Genomic DNA, 14,059 nt, shown 5'->3' on the forward strand with positions numbered 1-14,059 from the left:
TTGGACTCTGGGCCAGGATTAGCAGGGCGAACTGATTGCATTAACCCAGACAAAGATCATCCCAGCCGAGTGGGAAACTGTGATTCAGATGAATGGATACGACTCTGAAATTGATTCCAATGTCCACCCCAACAGTTGCTTAATCTCAGCTATCTCAGTAATGAATCTGAAAGTCTTATCTTCACTGGTGGTTGTGTAGTGATTGATTGAAGAGACTGATGCAGTCGGTCAGCGTGTACAAGAGTTATACAAGCTCACCAGGACTAATGCATTTCTAATGGGTGGCGAGAAGAGTAGTCCGCCAAGATGCATTCCCCCTGCATGAGTGAAAAACTGCTGTAGATTAAAGGAAATCAATTGGAATTGTATCACCAATTGCCAAAGAGACTTATTCTTGACCTTGGAAACAGCAATTGAGGGGAAGAAAATCTCATCTGAGAATCTATTTAGTAGCTGTTCTGGAGCTTTCAATATCACTGGATTTGTAAAGTTCCTGCAGTTCATTCCTGAGTTCATTCAAAGTTCATTATTGACCTTGGAAACCAAACTCCTTAATCATGATGTTAAGTCTTTCCTCGTTGTCAAAGTTTGCATAAGATGTCCAAAAAAGTACATATCTTAAAAACTATGTGAACTGGGGAAATACGTCATCCAGAACTTGTATTTGTCTTCTAATTATGGGAGTTTAAATAGCTAAAGAACAATGGTGTCTGTATTTCTAAAATGCCTTGCTTCTTTTTTCGTACCTTTCGTCATATATCTGCAGGAAACACACATGTCAAGAAGACACAAAAACCAAAACAGTGCTAAAATGGTCCCAGTCACCTGTCATCTCTGTCTCTCACTCATTTTTTTTTTAAACGATATTTTAGTCAAACCCCTCCACTGCATTGTCTTTTTTATCTCCTCTTTATATCAATAAAGCACTTTTATCTCCCCTCTGTTTCCACACATACACACAAGTGTGTATCAAAATCTTTTGTTCTATTTTTGGTGAATAGAAGCAGTCGCAGCAAGTGAATGTGTCATGCGCAAGTCTTTTGTTCTCCTCCGTGCTGCTCACGATCTAATTCTGGTGAACGCTGACACCTCTTGATGTTGTAAAATAGACGGGTATTTTGTTGAAAACCAGAGCCCATGAATTACTTGGTGTGGCTTTGAAGCGCAAGAGCACCACTGAGGAGGGAGAGGTAAGGTAGAGGAGACAACAAATGAGCTGAGCTTTGCCTCGAGTGTCTGTTTTTGGGCAACCGTGAGGTTTGCTCCTCTAATTGCTCCTGAGTTTTCAAATGTCACAATATGTTCTACGCTGTCGGGCTTTGATAAAGCATTCATGTGGGGGAAAGGAAAGATGGATGTTGATGTACTGAAGACCACAGGGGGTGTCTGCACCGATAGATCTTTTATATTTTTCCTCTGCCGGTCCCACGCAAGGCTGCACCAAATGACACTGTGCCTGATGGGTAGAGGGACTCTCCTCCAATCAAGTGGCCAAGTGAAAAACACACTCCAAATTGTTGAGCACAGTTTCCCTACAGTAAGCAATAAGGCATTGTGCAATTAATATTAATACATGGTAAAAATCGAACACCTCTTTTTTCCCCACCGTCTGCACACCGACTAGACAGTCCCAAAATGCATCTCATCAAAGTCATAGATGTCACTTTTGTTTCTTTTTCTCTGTCATTGTGTATTTCAAAAGAATTTCATGCAGTAATAGTTTTTCATTTCTGTCTTTGTCCCATCACAGCTGTGTGATGGAAAAAGTGACAGAGAGATCAATAAAAGAGGAGATAAAAATCTCCCACTGGGCCATTTTATTCATGCTGCATTGTGTGGGACTGACACGAGACTAAGGCGAGCCAAATGCAGCTCTGTGTGCGTCTATATTTACCACTGCAGAACCTGCCAGTGTGTGTAGGATGACGGCAGGATTCAATACAAAAATACTGTCAAGATGACTCGCTGCAGCAGCCAAGGAACAGACTAAGACTACGCTTGCAATCTCAGGTAAGACACTCTGCTTTTTAAGACGACCTGGGAAGCTTCAGTCAAGAGTTACTGAGATACAGAACCTGCAGATCTGTTTCAAGTTGTTTCTTCTCATTGCCCTTGTCAGAATTGGGCTCCGGTTAATTTCTGCAGAGGGCACATCACATGCTGTCTCTGACGTTTTTTTGGTTTCATCTTTCTGTAAAATCTTCTTGTTCTTAATTTGAATGGCATAAACCTGCCCTATGGATGACACAGATTTATTAATGCACATTGAGGCTACTGATGTTTCAGAACCATGGCGGTTCCATAGATTCTGACTTATACGGACCTCAATAAGATAAAGGAGCAATGAGTCAGGCAGACAAGACTAACACCACCTGGAACTTTTTACAAAAAATGATATTGTAACTTTTAATTAATCTCTCTCTACAGACTATACTGTTACTTTATTTCATCATACTACCTGTTTTTCAACATGCTATACTATGACTTTTTAATGACATTTCTCAACATACTATACAAAGCATTTTTTTTTAAATTGTGGCTTTTCTTGACTTTTTTCAACATATGCCATGACTGCTCTAGATTTTCCTATAACATTTTTTGGACAGATTAAATGACTTTTTTTGGCTTATTTTTTGGACATGCTACACTTTGACCTTTTCCTTTTGTTTTTCAACAAATTATGCTATAACTGGCATTGACATACTTCCCTATGACTGATTTAAGCATTTTTCGAACATGTTAGTTTTTGACTTTTTCTACATACTATGACTTTTTTGGTTTATTTTTAGATCCTCTATACTACAACTTTTTCTGCCGTTTTCAACAAAATATGCCATGACTGCTTTAGACAGGCTATCCTATAACTGATTTCAGCATTTTTTGAACATACACAACTTTTTTCGACATACTATACTATGACTTTTTGGGGGGGCTTATTTTTTGGACAGTATACCACGACTTTTCTTGACTTTTTTCAACAAACTATGCTATGTCTGGTTTTGACACGCTATCCTATGACTGATTTAAGTAATTTTTTTAACATGGTAGATTTTGACTTTCACTACATTATTATCATTATATCCTAATACCAGCCAGTGACTGTAAACTGAAAATTATTAAAATAATACACAATCAATTACTGCAGGGAAGATTTGCTCAAAGATTTTAACTTTAATTCTAAAAATTACACAATGTATCTTTTGGTATTATACATATATACATTAATAACATTTAAATTAAATAAATGTCTCAATCAGAATAAAGTCAGTAGAAAACATTTAAACCAACATTAATTTACATTGTCTTTAAAGCTCTGGGACTGTTAATTGTTAAATTATTATGGCATCACAACTTATATTAATTAACATCAAAATAACAAATTAGGCTTGTCAAACTAATCAAGCCCAATTAAGCTAAAGTCACACGTTGTCCAGGTTTACATGTGATTGAGTGAAGAGATTTTCCGTCTCCTGCACCACCAAAGGCTTCATACCTAAAAAAAGAAGAATAAGATAAATTAAAATAGTCCATTTATGATATGCAGGTTATAAAACAGTTACCATAAATACTGAAGACCGGATTTGATAGATTAGAACACGATTCTACAATATTAGTCTTGTTTTCGTCCCAACTTTAAAAGGATATTTATTCCTTCACTTGACACAAGAAAGCTGAGTCAGCAGCTATATATAGTTGACCATGCAATTTCTCAGCTCCAGCTCAGCTATAATTCCAGTGAATTGACAAAATACACAACAAAGTAATTTGACATGATAAAAAAAATGCTGAATACTATGAGAGGGATTATAATAACAATTCATATTCGTCTGTAGCTGCTACTTGGCAAGAGTTTCAAAACATATTTCCTCCTGTAGACGAAACTCTAAACGGCTCATTATATGCTTGATAGGTTTGATAGCCAATAAGACATTAAAAGCTTACTTTTTTCAAAATAAATAGACAGCTGTGAAACACATTTTTTACTTCCTGCAGAGCAAACCGTTTTAGTTACAGTGGTTTCGTATATCAATATTTGAGTCATTTGTATTGCTCTGACCTATTGCAGTGCAGTCCAATCTGGTGTTCTCATACTCACATTTTTGTGTATCTGTTCCAGTCAGCTTTGCTGAGAGACGGTCTGGTCACAGCCAGGGCAGAGTTCACATGAGTCCGACTCAGCACCAGGCCCGGCTGGCTAGAGGTTGAAAGCCCCCGGACACAATCCTCCTACACACAGAATACAGGAGTAATCATACACACAGTAGCTCACATAAGCAATCCAACATTACTAGAGATTTGTTTCTATCCTGTTGCTTTCTGTATGGCTCCATTTAATATCACAATCAGAATACAACAGCATATAGGTATTTTCTTGTCCACTGTCGTCACTTACATTGGTTCTCCTATAGTTGTTCTTGATGTTATTAACGTCTTGCTGTAGACGCTCCAGCTGCTCCGGGCCTAGCTCTTCGTACCCACTCTGGAGGGATGACATGTAGGCAGGGGGGAGTGTGCCGACAGGTTCCCGACCTGACGTCCTTGTAAAGTCATGGGTCATGGAGTTTGGTCCAGAGACACACTGGGAGTTCTGTCAAGGGAGACAGAAGAGAGAAAATGGACAGACACAAAGATGATAGGAGAGATAACCATTTCTAAACCACTGAAAACACCACTGCAATTGGTATAACATAAATACAGACCCCATGTTAATGTGTATACATAGTGTCAGTCAGGGCACAATTTTGTAAATATTCATGACTTTAAGCAGATGAATAAGCCTGGCCCTGTCCACAGTTCAAAAATACACCTGCAAACTGACTAAGACTCTAAAGCTGACATGTGTGATGCATGTAAGTGAGTGACTTTTGCAGGTGTCTGAAGGCATTTCGTTCACTTTGGATATAGCCATGCTAGTTGTTTCCCCCCTGCCTCCACTCTTCATGCTATGCTAAGCTATGTACTGTGCAAATATATATTATGTGTATGTTTTGATTGTTGTTGACAAATGTGTTAACTACGATTATACCTAAATGGAAATAAAATAATATAAAAGACTGTTTTCAAGCACTGCTGATCACCTGTCCTGAAATCGGTGAATTCCCCAACTCTGACTCAAAGGAGCTTCCAAAGTAGAGTCTCCAGACATTGCTGCGATGTTGTTCGTATTCAGCTTGTGGCTCACTGGGCTCCAGGGGAACCATGGACTGGTCAGGCCCCACGGCTGTGTCCACCTCCCCGACTGAATCATCTGAGCCACTGCTGTTGTTCGGGAAGATCATGGAGGATAAGCTCATGTCGCTTTCTGAGCCAGAGGTCAGCTCCTGATTATCACCCAGAAACAGAGGCCCAGAGTTTAAATTAAAAAAACGTGCAGTGCTAAAATAAATATATGGACAGGCAGAGTGGTTTCACTGTGGTTAAGATTTAGGCTCATTCTGCCTCTGGTAGCCCCTTGGTTAATTAATCATGTCCTTGTCAACATGGTTGGTATTCATTTTAATTATGGTTTAAACTGATGATAAAATGACAGCAACTTTCACAGCTGAGATGCACACAAAACTCCTCATTTATTTAGCCTTAAGGCATGGCCAACGGTTCACTGGTTTCCTGCTCAAATAGTCCAAGGAAACTCAATATATCTCAACCAAATTAACTCTTCAGTCACTCGTCTTTTAAGTACAATAGACTTACATGCGGTGCTGCGCTACATGCGCTGGATCCCATGCTGTGGACAACCTCCAGCTGGGCATTGTAGAGCAGAGCCTTCAGGTCTGCCCCGGTGAACCACTCTGTTGCTGCAGCCAGCTGCTCCAGGTCCACGTCTGCGGCCAGGGTGGCGCCGGCGCTCAGAGCCTTCAGAATCTCCACGCGGGCCTCCTGGACAATGTAACAGTTGGATTTACTAACAAGGAGATAGCTTGAATAATCACTTGAATAACATTAATTTAGTTTCTTTTAAATGAAGATATAAAGTGTAGCATTACTAAAAGTGTTATAAAATAACAATTGGAAGTGGCTGATTTTAATGCGACAGACCAGGTCAGGAGGAGGGCAGTAGAGGGACTTGTCCAGTCGTCCAGGTCTAAGCAGGGCTGGGTCAATCAGATCTGGACGGCTGGTGGCCGCAAGCACATATACACCTACAAATGCAAATGTGAAATGTTCTTATTTATTTAAATTAAAATGAATGGTTGGTTATTTTGGGAAACACCTGTAGACATATTAATTTTTTTTGGTAGGAGTTTGATGAGCGGACAGATAACACTCTCTGTCGGTTCCATAAATATGAAACTGGAGCCAGGAGATGTTTAGCTTAGCTTAGCACACAGACTGAAAACAGTGGAAACAGATAGCCCTGCTCTGTCCAAAGGCAACAAAATTTGCCTATTAACACCTCTCAAGCTCAAGACGGAGATGGCTGGTACTGATCTTCTCATCCAACTTTTCACGAGATAGGGAATAAAGAAAGGGAATAGGAATTGCAATATTTCTCAAAATCTCATGACTTCATCATTGATTAGTAAATTATATGTGCCCTTAGCTCTTTAAAGTGGATTCTCAATATACAGAACTCATAATATGTATACTACTGTATGACCCACCCTTCAGTCCCTCCACTCCGTCCAGCTGGGTGAGGAGCTGGTTGACCACACGGTCGGTTACACCTGTGCTGTCGTGTCCCCTCCTGGGTGCCAGAGAGTCAAACTCATCGAAGAACAGAATGCATGGCTTGGCAGCCTGCGCCCTGGAGCACACATAGGAAACCATTTTTTAATGGAGCTTACGATTACCATAAATATTTGATGTCACTCATTATAACTCGAAACTATAAAAGGTCTGCTGGAGTCGCAAGAAAGTAAAGGAGTGTAAATGTTGACTAACCTTTGGAAAACATCACGGACTCCCTGCTCACTAGCTCCAATGTATTTACTCAAAAGTTCAGGTCCCTAGAGAGAGGTGAATGTCTTGTGTCACTGAAGATACAGGTTGCTCTGATTAAGAAAGACTGTCAGAGCCGAAGCCCAGCTTACCTTGATGCTGATAAAGTTCATACCACTGTCTTTGGCCACAGCCCTTGCCAGCAGGGTCTTCCCTGTACCAGGAGCTCCATACAGCAATATTCCTGAGCGATGGCGGATAGGAAGATTGGAGAACAGGATAGGATACTGCAACACACCAGTGTCCCACAATCAATCATCAAGAATGTACTCTTTTTGTATTTTAAACTTCAGTCATTTCTGTTGACCTGTGGGGAAAAATGTCCTTATATCCACCATTATTTTATTTAAAGTAAGAAAATATGGAAAGGTCAGACACTGCTTGATGGCTATTCTTTTCCTTTAAAGTTGTATAATCATCATATTATTAAGCCAATATAATTTGAATCAAGGTACAAAGTCAACTTTCTTCTTAAAAAGACAATCTTAATTGTTATAAGACTAGTTTTACATAATAGTGTCTCTGCTCGAAAGTTCATTTCCAGTACCTGCTCCTGGGTCATGTTCGTAACAAAAACATAGCAGCTGAGAGATTGAGGACAATTATGATTGTCAGCATCACAAATTAAATAAAACAGATTCAATCAAACCATCAAATCATCAGACAACCTAGTGTGTTATCTAATAACTGTACTAATGTGGGTTATACAAGAAGTGGAAACAACAAAAATCCAATAAGAAAATTAACTGAAAAACTTGGAACTTGAAAACTTTCATTGTCTATCTATTATACATCTTTTAAATAGAGAAACCGATTACACATTTATTGTCCTGTATGAAACAGAATGGCAAAGATAAATTCAGACTGAGGCTTTGAAAATAAATTGAATACGTTGGAAGAGAACAATAACAGATGGTAATCCTTGTGAATTTAACTTTAAGCAAATAAATTAGTTTCTGTTTGAATAAAGTGAATTGTTCTGCATTAATGACTTAACTGCTATCACTTGTGTTCAGACTTTTAATAGCTTGTCTTTTACAACAATCAATAGCAATTATGTTGTTAGAATTATAATTGGTGATAAATGTATCTTCATCCCTTTCACTTTTATCATCACTTTTTATCATCACAGTGGTGCTTCTATCTGACTGAAAACACACCTGGTTGTGTTAGGGTTACTGACACTTACCTTAGCGGGGAGCAGTATGGTGTCCATTAGCTGCTGTCGCACCTCCCTCAGCCCCCCCACCCTCTCCAAACCAACTCCACTTGGAGTGTGGAGGTCTACACCCCACAGTGAGGGAGGTGTGAATCCCTTCAGAGCCTGCACAAAGTCCCTCCACGACAGAGAGGCACCTGAGAGATACGGAGCACAAACAAATCATGTGAAAGTGGCACAAAAAAGTAGCATTAGCTCCATTCGAGGCATGTACCAAAGAACTTAAAGAACACCTGGAAAGCAACTTTAAATCATCATTGATAAACGATGAAATGAATTATACCCTGGTCACTGTGTCCTCTTTGTACAGCGTTGGCATGGACAGCCCGCTCCAACAGCAGAACAAGGTCTTGAGGTGTGTATCCCTCAGTCTCCTTGGCAACAGCTGCCATGTCTAGGGTCTGTAAGGTCTCCTCGGGTAGGCTGCTTTTTCTGAGTATCAGATGACGCAGGATTTCTGCTCTTTGAGCCTAGAAACAATAGCAAAACAGATAGCTGTTGGTTTTTGTTTTTTAAGCTGTACTAATGTGTGCATGTCTGTTTGTGTGTATGTGCGTGTTGACCTGGTCCGGTGGCTGGATGTGTGCAAAGCCCTGGATGAAGTGGGAGCCCTGCACCTCTGTCAGGGAGGGGTGGAGGGAATGCTCACTCTGGCTAGTAATGATCAAACACACCAGGCTGGAGTGAACCAGCACCTCATCCACCACATCCTCCAGACCTGCGGTCACAAACAGACAAGAGTCAGAATTCAGGATCAAGCTGGGCTGTGATAATTATCAATCCTGCCTGTAAACATGCATGACAACCGACATTCCCCCACACTCATACAAAAGACAGAATGCATGGTTTACTCTGTGCAATGTGCTGTTGCAGCAGTGCCTCAGGACCATGCTCATGCTCTGGGGAAGTTGATGCCCCAGTGATATGGTCCAGGTCATCAAGTAGAACAACTGAAGGCTGCCTCCACTCCGCCTGTTCAAAAATATCCTGCAGCATCTGTCGCACCGTTTCTGCCCTTTTGCCTGAAAACAAATAAATCACAATGTCTATGATAAATACATTCAACTAATTTCCTTAGATACAAAGTATCTACACTGAGTTTTGGTCAACCTTGTAGTTTTTTGCACTCCAGCAGCTCCACATGTGCATCCAGATCTTCTCTAGCTTTTCTACAGAGGGCACGGGATAGAGTACTCTTTCCACTTCCCTGCGATGATACATAACAACACAGTATATGTTACATAGTATACAAAACATTGTTGTTAGGCGATATAAAAAAGTTGAAAACACATGGTTACCTTGTGGTCTGTCTGACAAGTTCAGGCTGACAAAATCTACATCAGTTAAAATTATCGTTGATTTTTTAAATTGACTCTCTGATAAGTGTAGAAATATCTCTGCTGTGAGCAGTGTCCTTATGTAAAGAAATACCTTAGCGCCAGTGATGAGTAGAGCTCCTCCTTGGAGTCCCCGTCCAGTGGTACCAAGCTCTCTCGAGAGGGGACTTCCCAGAAGGCTGTGGGAGATGAAGTCAAATCCACTCCTACTAAGCTTATCGATCCCACTGGATAAAGACCGAGTAAGTGGAGCGAGAGATGTAGAGAGAAATGAATGCTGAAAGATCCTTGTTCTCACCGCACACAGGCTCACAGATAGCAACGTGCTTACCCAAGAATACTGAGGGAGGGAAGGTCTGGGTTCGGCGTTTCAGCTATAGATTTCACAGCTGGCAATGTCACTGGCTCTCTGTATATCTGACGGTGACACAAAGTGTGAGCTTTTTGAAACAATAAACTTTAAGATATTTTGATTTATTAATCACCTGCATAGAATTTTGCAGAGAAAACCTACATATACATGTATTATAGAATATCAATGGGTAATTTACATGACGTGCATGCTTTTACCTGGATGTTTTCCTTCTGGACAACAGCAGGTGCTAGTAAAAACAGCTGGTCTGGAGGGTCGTTCTCTGGTTCTGGTTTTAGCACAGTTAGAGCAAACTCTAACTTTGCTATAAATAACAACAAAACAAAAGATTAGAGAACAGTGATGTTTGATTTCAGCTAAAAAGTACTGTTATTTTAAATGTGTACATTATTGTTAGCCTCTTTGGTATTGAGTAAATTACTATAGTGCCATCTGTAAATATGAACAATAACTTGTAAAAGAGGGGTACAAATGAATCACCATCAGTTCCATGTAGGAGGATGGTGCCACGCCGTGCAGTCAGACAGGCTAAAGGTTCATGACTCTGAGTATGAAGCCAACCAAGGAAAGCTGTCCGGATCCCCTCATCGTCCTCCTCGGGCTGAAGAGAAAATATCAAAGATCACTTGGACATAAGAAGTAGATACAGTCTCATGCAGCTCTGACAATGTAACAATTTGAGAACTTATAGCTGAATGAATCCAATTTTTTTAAATCTCCAGCACTCACCAGTGGTATTAGGGGCTGCAGGCGAAGGGAGGAGGCTACTTTGGTAGCTGATTTGACTGGCTTAATTCTAACTGTTGAATGTGGAATGATATTCAACCTGATTGCCAGGGGCTGTGGGATCTGAAAATCACAATTATTATAAGAGACATGACAACACATAAAGAAGCAAAGGCCCGAGCTACAGAAAGAGAATCATAGTTCATCTTAGTTTTAGAGTGGATAAATGAACAGCATACTAACCCACACTCGTCCACTATGGATCTCTCCCTTACTGGGACTGTTTTCCTTGCGTGATAGCTTCTCAGTACCATGGCACACCACTCTGACCACCACAGCTTCCTCTTCTTTCACCTCCTCTCCTCCAGCGACTTTAGCAAGTCCTGCGTTCTTCTTTTTCTCCATGGCCAGCTTGGCTCTGTCTCTCGATTCTTTAGGGGAGAGAACTTTAGAGAGCAGGCCATACGTCAGTGGCGACTGGCCTCCAGTTTGCCCATCATTCAACCCATTTCTCCAAGGAAATAAGTGAATAACTGCAGTTGCAACGTGGCTTATAGTGCAAAGAGAGTCTGGAGGTGCGCCGCACACTCTGTAGATAGAGTCAGTGAGGAGGGCAGGGACATCGGGTACATGTGGTAGCTCTTTAACAGGGTCATAAGTTCCCTTTATCATATAGCGTAGCAGGCTCTTCAGGTCAGCTATGCCACCCCACTGGTGGCTTTGAGGGACAGGGGAGGTACTTTCTAATGGCGGTCCTGAGGGGGAGGAAAGATCCATATTTTGCTTTCTGTGAAAATGCTCCTTCTCACTATTTCTCACTGGAGAATCCCTGAGGTTGCCAATTCCAGCACGGCGTTTAGGAGAGACAACTAGTTCTGTGGACTGCTCCAAGCGACCATAGGGCACAGTGGGCGAAAGTGATGCTGCATAGAGATAAAAAAAAAACAACAACAGATGGAACCACACCCACCACACAACATGTTAGGGTTTTTAAACGATGGAACAATTAGTTTTTGGTCTTCATAAATATCTCTTTCAGAGCACTGATACAAATTATTCAGGCATCAGAGTACATTTGTATCTTTCTCTCTATGGATTTCTTAGTTTGAAAGAAGACAAGGCAGATATAACAGACTATCTGCTACCAACAAAAGACAATATTTATTGGATAAACTGACCTATTTGGATGTAGATGGCTGTGTGGCTGTCCACCCACACAGGAAACACAGCATCTCGGAAAACAACTCTGATCTGATCCAATAGCTGCTGCTCCAGCGCTGAACTGTGGAGCTCCTGGAGAAGTCAGTCACAGAAAACAGAGGATAAAAAATACAGGATTGTCATAAAATACATTTACATCCAATATATTTATTCACCATGAAGACATCGTGACATTAATGTTTCTAATCACGTCTCTATGCTCACCCACCAAGATTTCCCAGTCATCAGATGACAGAGGCTCCACAAACACTTGATGCACTGATGACACCTGGTGACATGGTCTCAGAAAGCCCTGAGGGAAACCACACTACCAGTCAGTCAATACAGACACACAATCAGCCTAGACAGTAACTGACAAAAAAGCTGCCAGTCATGTAGAGATATTGGACAATTCCCGGAACAAAAAGCTTGTTGTGGAACCGTACCTGATCTCCATCTTTCAGGCCCAGCTTTTCTCCCAGTTGTCGACACAGCTCCACTTTATGGCTGTCCAGGCTGAAGGAGGTTCTGTTTTGAGTCCAGCTGAGGAACACAGGAGATCCATGGCCCCAGGTAAACTCCAAAGCCTGGTTCTAAAACACAGATGCACAAAGTTTTTGCTGTTACTTTTACTATTACATGTCTGCAATATAATCGACCTCTGTTTAATTTTCTGCTCATTCAAGTCATTTTATACGGCTTAAATGATAGAGCTGGCACAAGTTTGGAGGAGAGGAGGGTCGAGACAATAATTCTCCACAACAAGAAAAAAAACTGAGAATAAGGAACGCTTGAACAGTTTTCATGCAAACTTTCTCATGTTTGCTCCTTCACATCATATCACACAACACCATTCTAAAGAAAAGTGTTTTTGTTGATTTATAAAAAATACTAATGAACCACAGTGACACAGGATGCAAGAATATGCAGTAATTCGTAAGAATCCTCTGGCAGTTACCGAGGCTGCTGCTCCACCTGAAATGTTAGGTTTTGTCACCACCAAGTGAGACTGCAAGGGAACTACCACTAAGATAGTGAAGTCAAAATGGATGGAAGAAAATACTAATTACCAAAGCCAATTTCTTTTGGAGAAATAAACCAAGATAAAGTACCATTACACAACAAAAAATGGGATAACATTTGCTCCAGTGAATACTGGGACTATATACAAATATAGATATGCTCGACAAGTCATTTGTACATTTACATATATTTAAGCTTCTAAATGTACCTGTACTCTCGACTTTAATTTCATGAATTACTAAAAGGATCCTACCAATCTTATTTGATTTATTAGGTTTTTTTTCTTCCTTTTTGTCTTTTATTATTATTAAATCTTATTTTTTTCTTTGAATAATACTTGTGCTGTCGATGTTGCTTGTCTTACCATTGTATTAGATTGTTAAGTGTTTGGGGTATACTATCTGCCTGTATTAATGAAAAATTAAATACAATAAACTGTAATTTTAAAAAAGTACTTATTACCATACAACTGGCATCTTTGATAAGACAGCTGCGTACTGATGTTTGCGAGGAGTTACTATTGCCTGAATAAACCCAAGGAAAACACATGGATTCAATCTCCCATTGCTACTGATCTGTCAACACAGAACTCTTCCCTGGCCTTGTGTTGACGCACGCTTTATCTCTGACAGACACAGTTCACTGTATGACAGGTCTCTCAGGAGATGCATGGCATGTGTCAATAAAAACTTATGCTAGTGAGCACGTTGATATAACACATAAGAGTCTAGCTTTGAGTCAGTTTGTATATACACCTAGGTGACTTGTAGGCAACTTTAATTCCGAATAAAACAAAAACGAAACCCAAGAAAACTCGTTTTCAGCCGACTAACTTCCTCTAGCTGACACTGGTAACTGGATAGCTAACTAGCTAACTCACCTCGGTGAGGGAAAGATGCGATATCAACTTCGAGGAGAGATGAAGAAAGCAGTTCTTTGTGTTGTTAAAAACAACAGTCACGGGTTGAATTCCCTGATTACTAAACATTATTTTCACATAGTCTCACGAGCTGTGTAAATGCACGGTAGGTTTACTCTGCTAAGGTTAGATGTGCAAACAAACTCAAAGCCGATCGATGTGCTCTGAGTATGCTCTAGCTAGACCAAAGCAGCAGATAATCGAGCTGGGCCACATTTCAAAATAAGATATTACAGACGGGCACGCAATCGACGCCCGCGTATTCGAGAGATGTTGAGCTTTTATTTCGAAGTGTGTGTTAACCGGAAAGTATCTCCAGAAAC

General features: G+C 40.5%; 1 protein-coding gene across 2 annotated transcripts; it reads right to left on the reverse strand.

Moving 5' to 3' along the window:
- Positions 1 to 3,252: 3,252 nt before the first annotated feature.
- pex1 (peroxisomal biogenesis factor 1) lies at positions 3,253 to 13,835 on the reverse strand. Of its 2 annotated transcripts, XM_083925023.1 has the most exons (24): positions 13,698 to 13,835; positions 12,241 to 12,387; positions 12,024 to 12,107; positions 11,773 to 11,887; positions 10,838 to 11,517; positions 10,598 to 10,717; positions 10,349 to 10,469; positions 10,066 to 10,172; positions 9,827 to 9,912; positions 9,590 to 9,722; positions 9,269 to 9,365; positions 9,010 to 9,180; positions 8,722 to 8,876; positions 8,442 to 8,628; positions 8,129 to 8,295; positions 7,032 to 7,166; positions 6,883 to 6,947; positions 6,603 to 6,745; positions 6,037 to 6,140; positions 5,692 to 5,877; positions 5,079 to 5,321; positions 4,394 to 4,588; positions 4,097 to 4,227; positions 3,253 to 3,493 (listed from the first exon to the last, which is right to left on the reverse strand). In XM_083925023.1, exons 1-24 carry the CDS (start codon positions 13,803 to 13,805, stop codon positions 3,409 to 3,411), a joined length of 3,765 nt encoding a protein of 1,254 aa, XP_083781149.1. In that variant the 5' UTR covers positions 13,806 to 13,835; the 3' UTR covers positions 3,253 to 3,408. The 2 variants fall into 2 exon arrangements, with proteins under 2 accessions (XP_083781149.1, XP_083781148.1); XM_083925022.1 differs by lacking the exons at positions 11,773 to 11,887; positions 12,024 to 12,107; positions 12,241 to 12,387; positions 13,698 to 13,835 and having other exon boundaries at positions 6,603 to 6,685; positions 10,838 to 11,464.
- Positions 13,836 to 14,059: the final 224 nt, after the last annotated feature.

Source organism: Echiichthys vipera (assembly GCF_963691815.1).
Source record: "Echiichthys vipera genome assembly, chromosome: 13".
In the NCBI taxonomy this organism is placed as follows: Eukaryota; Metazoa; Chordata; class Actinopteri; order Perciformes; family Trachinidae; genus Echiichthys; species Echiichthys vipera.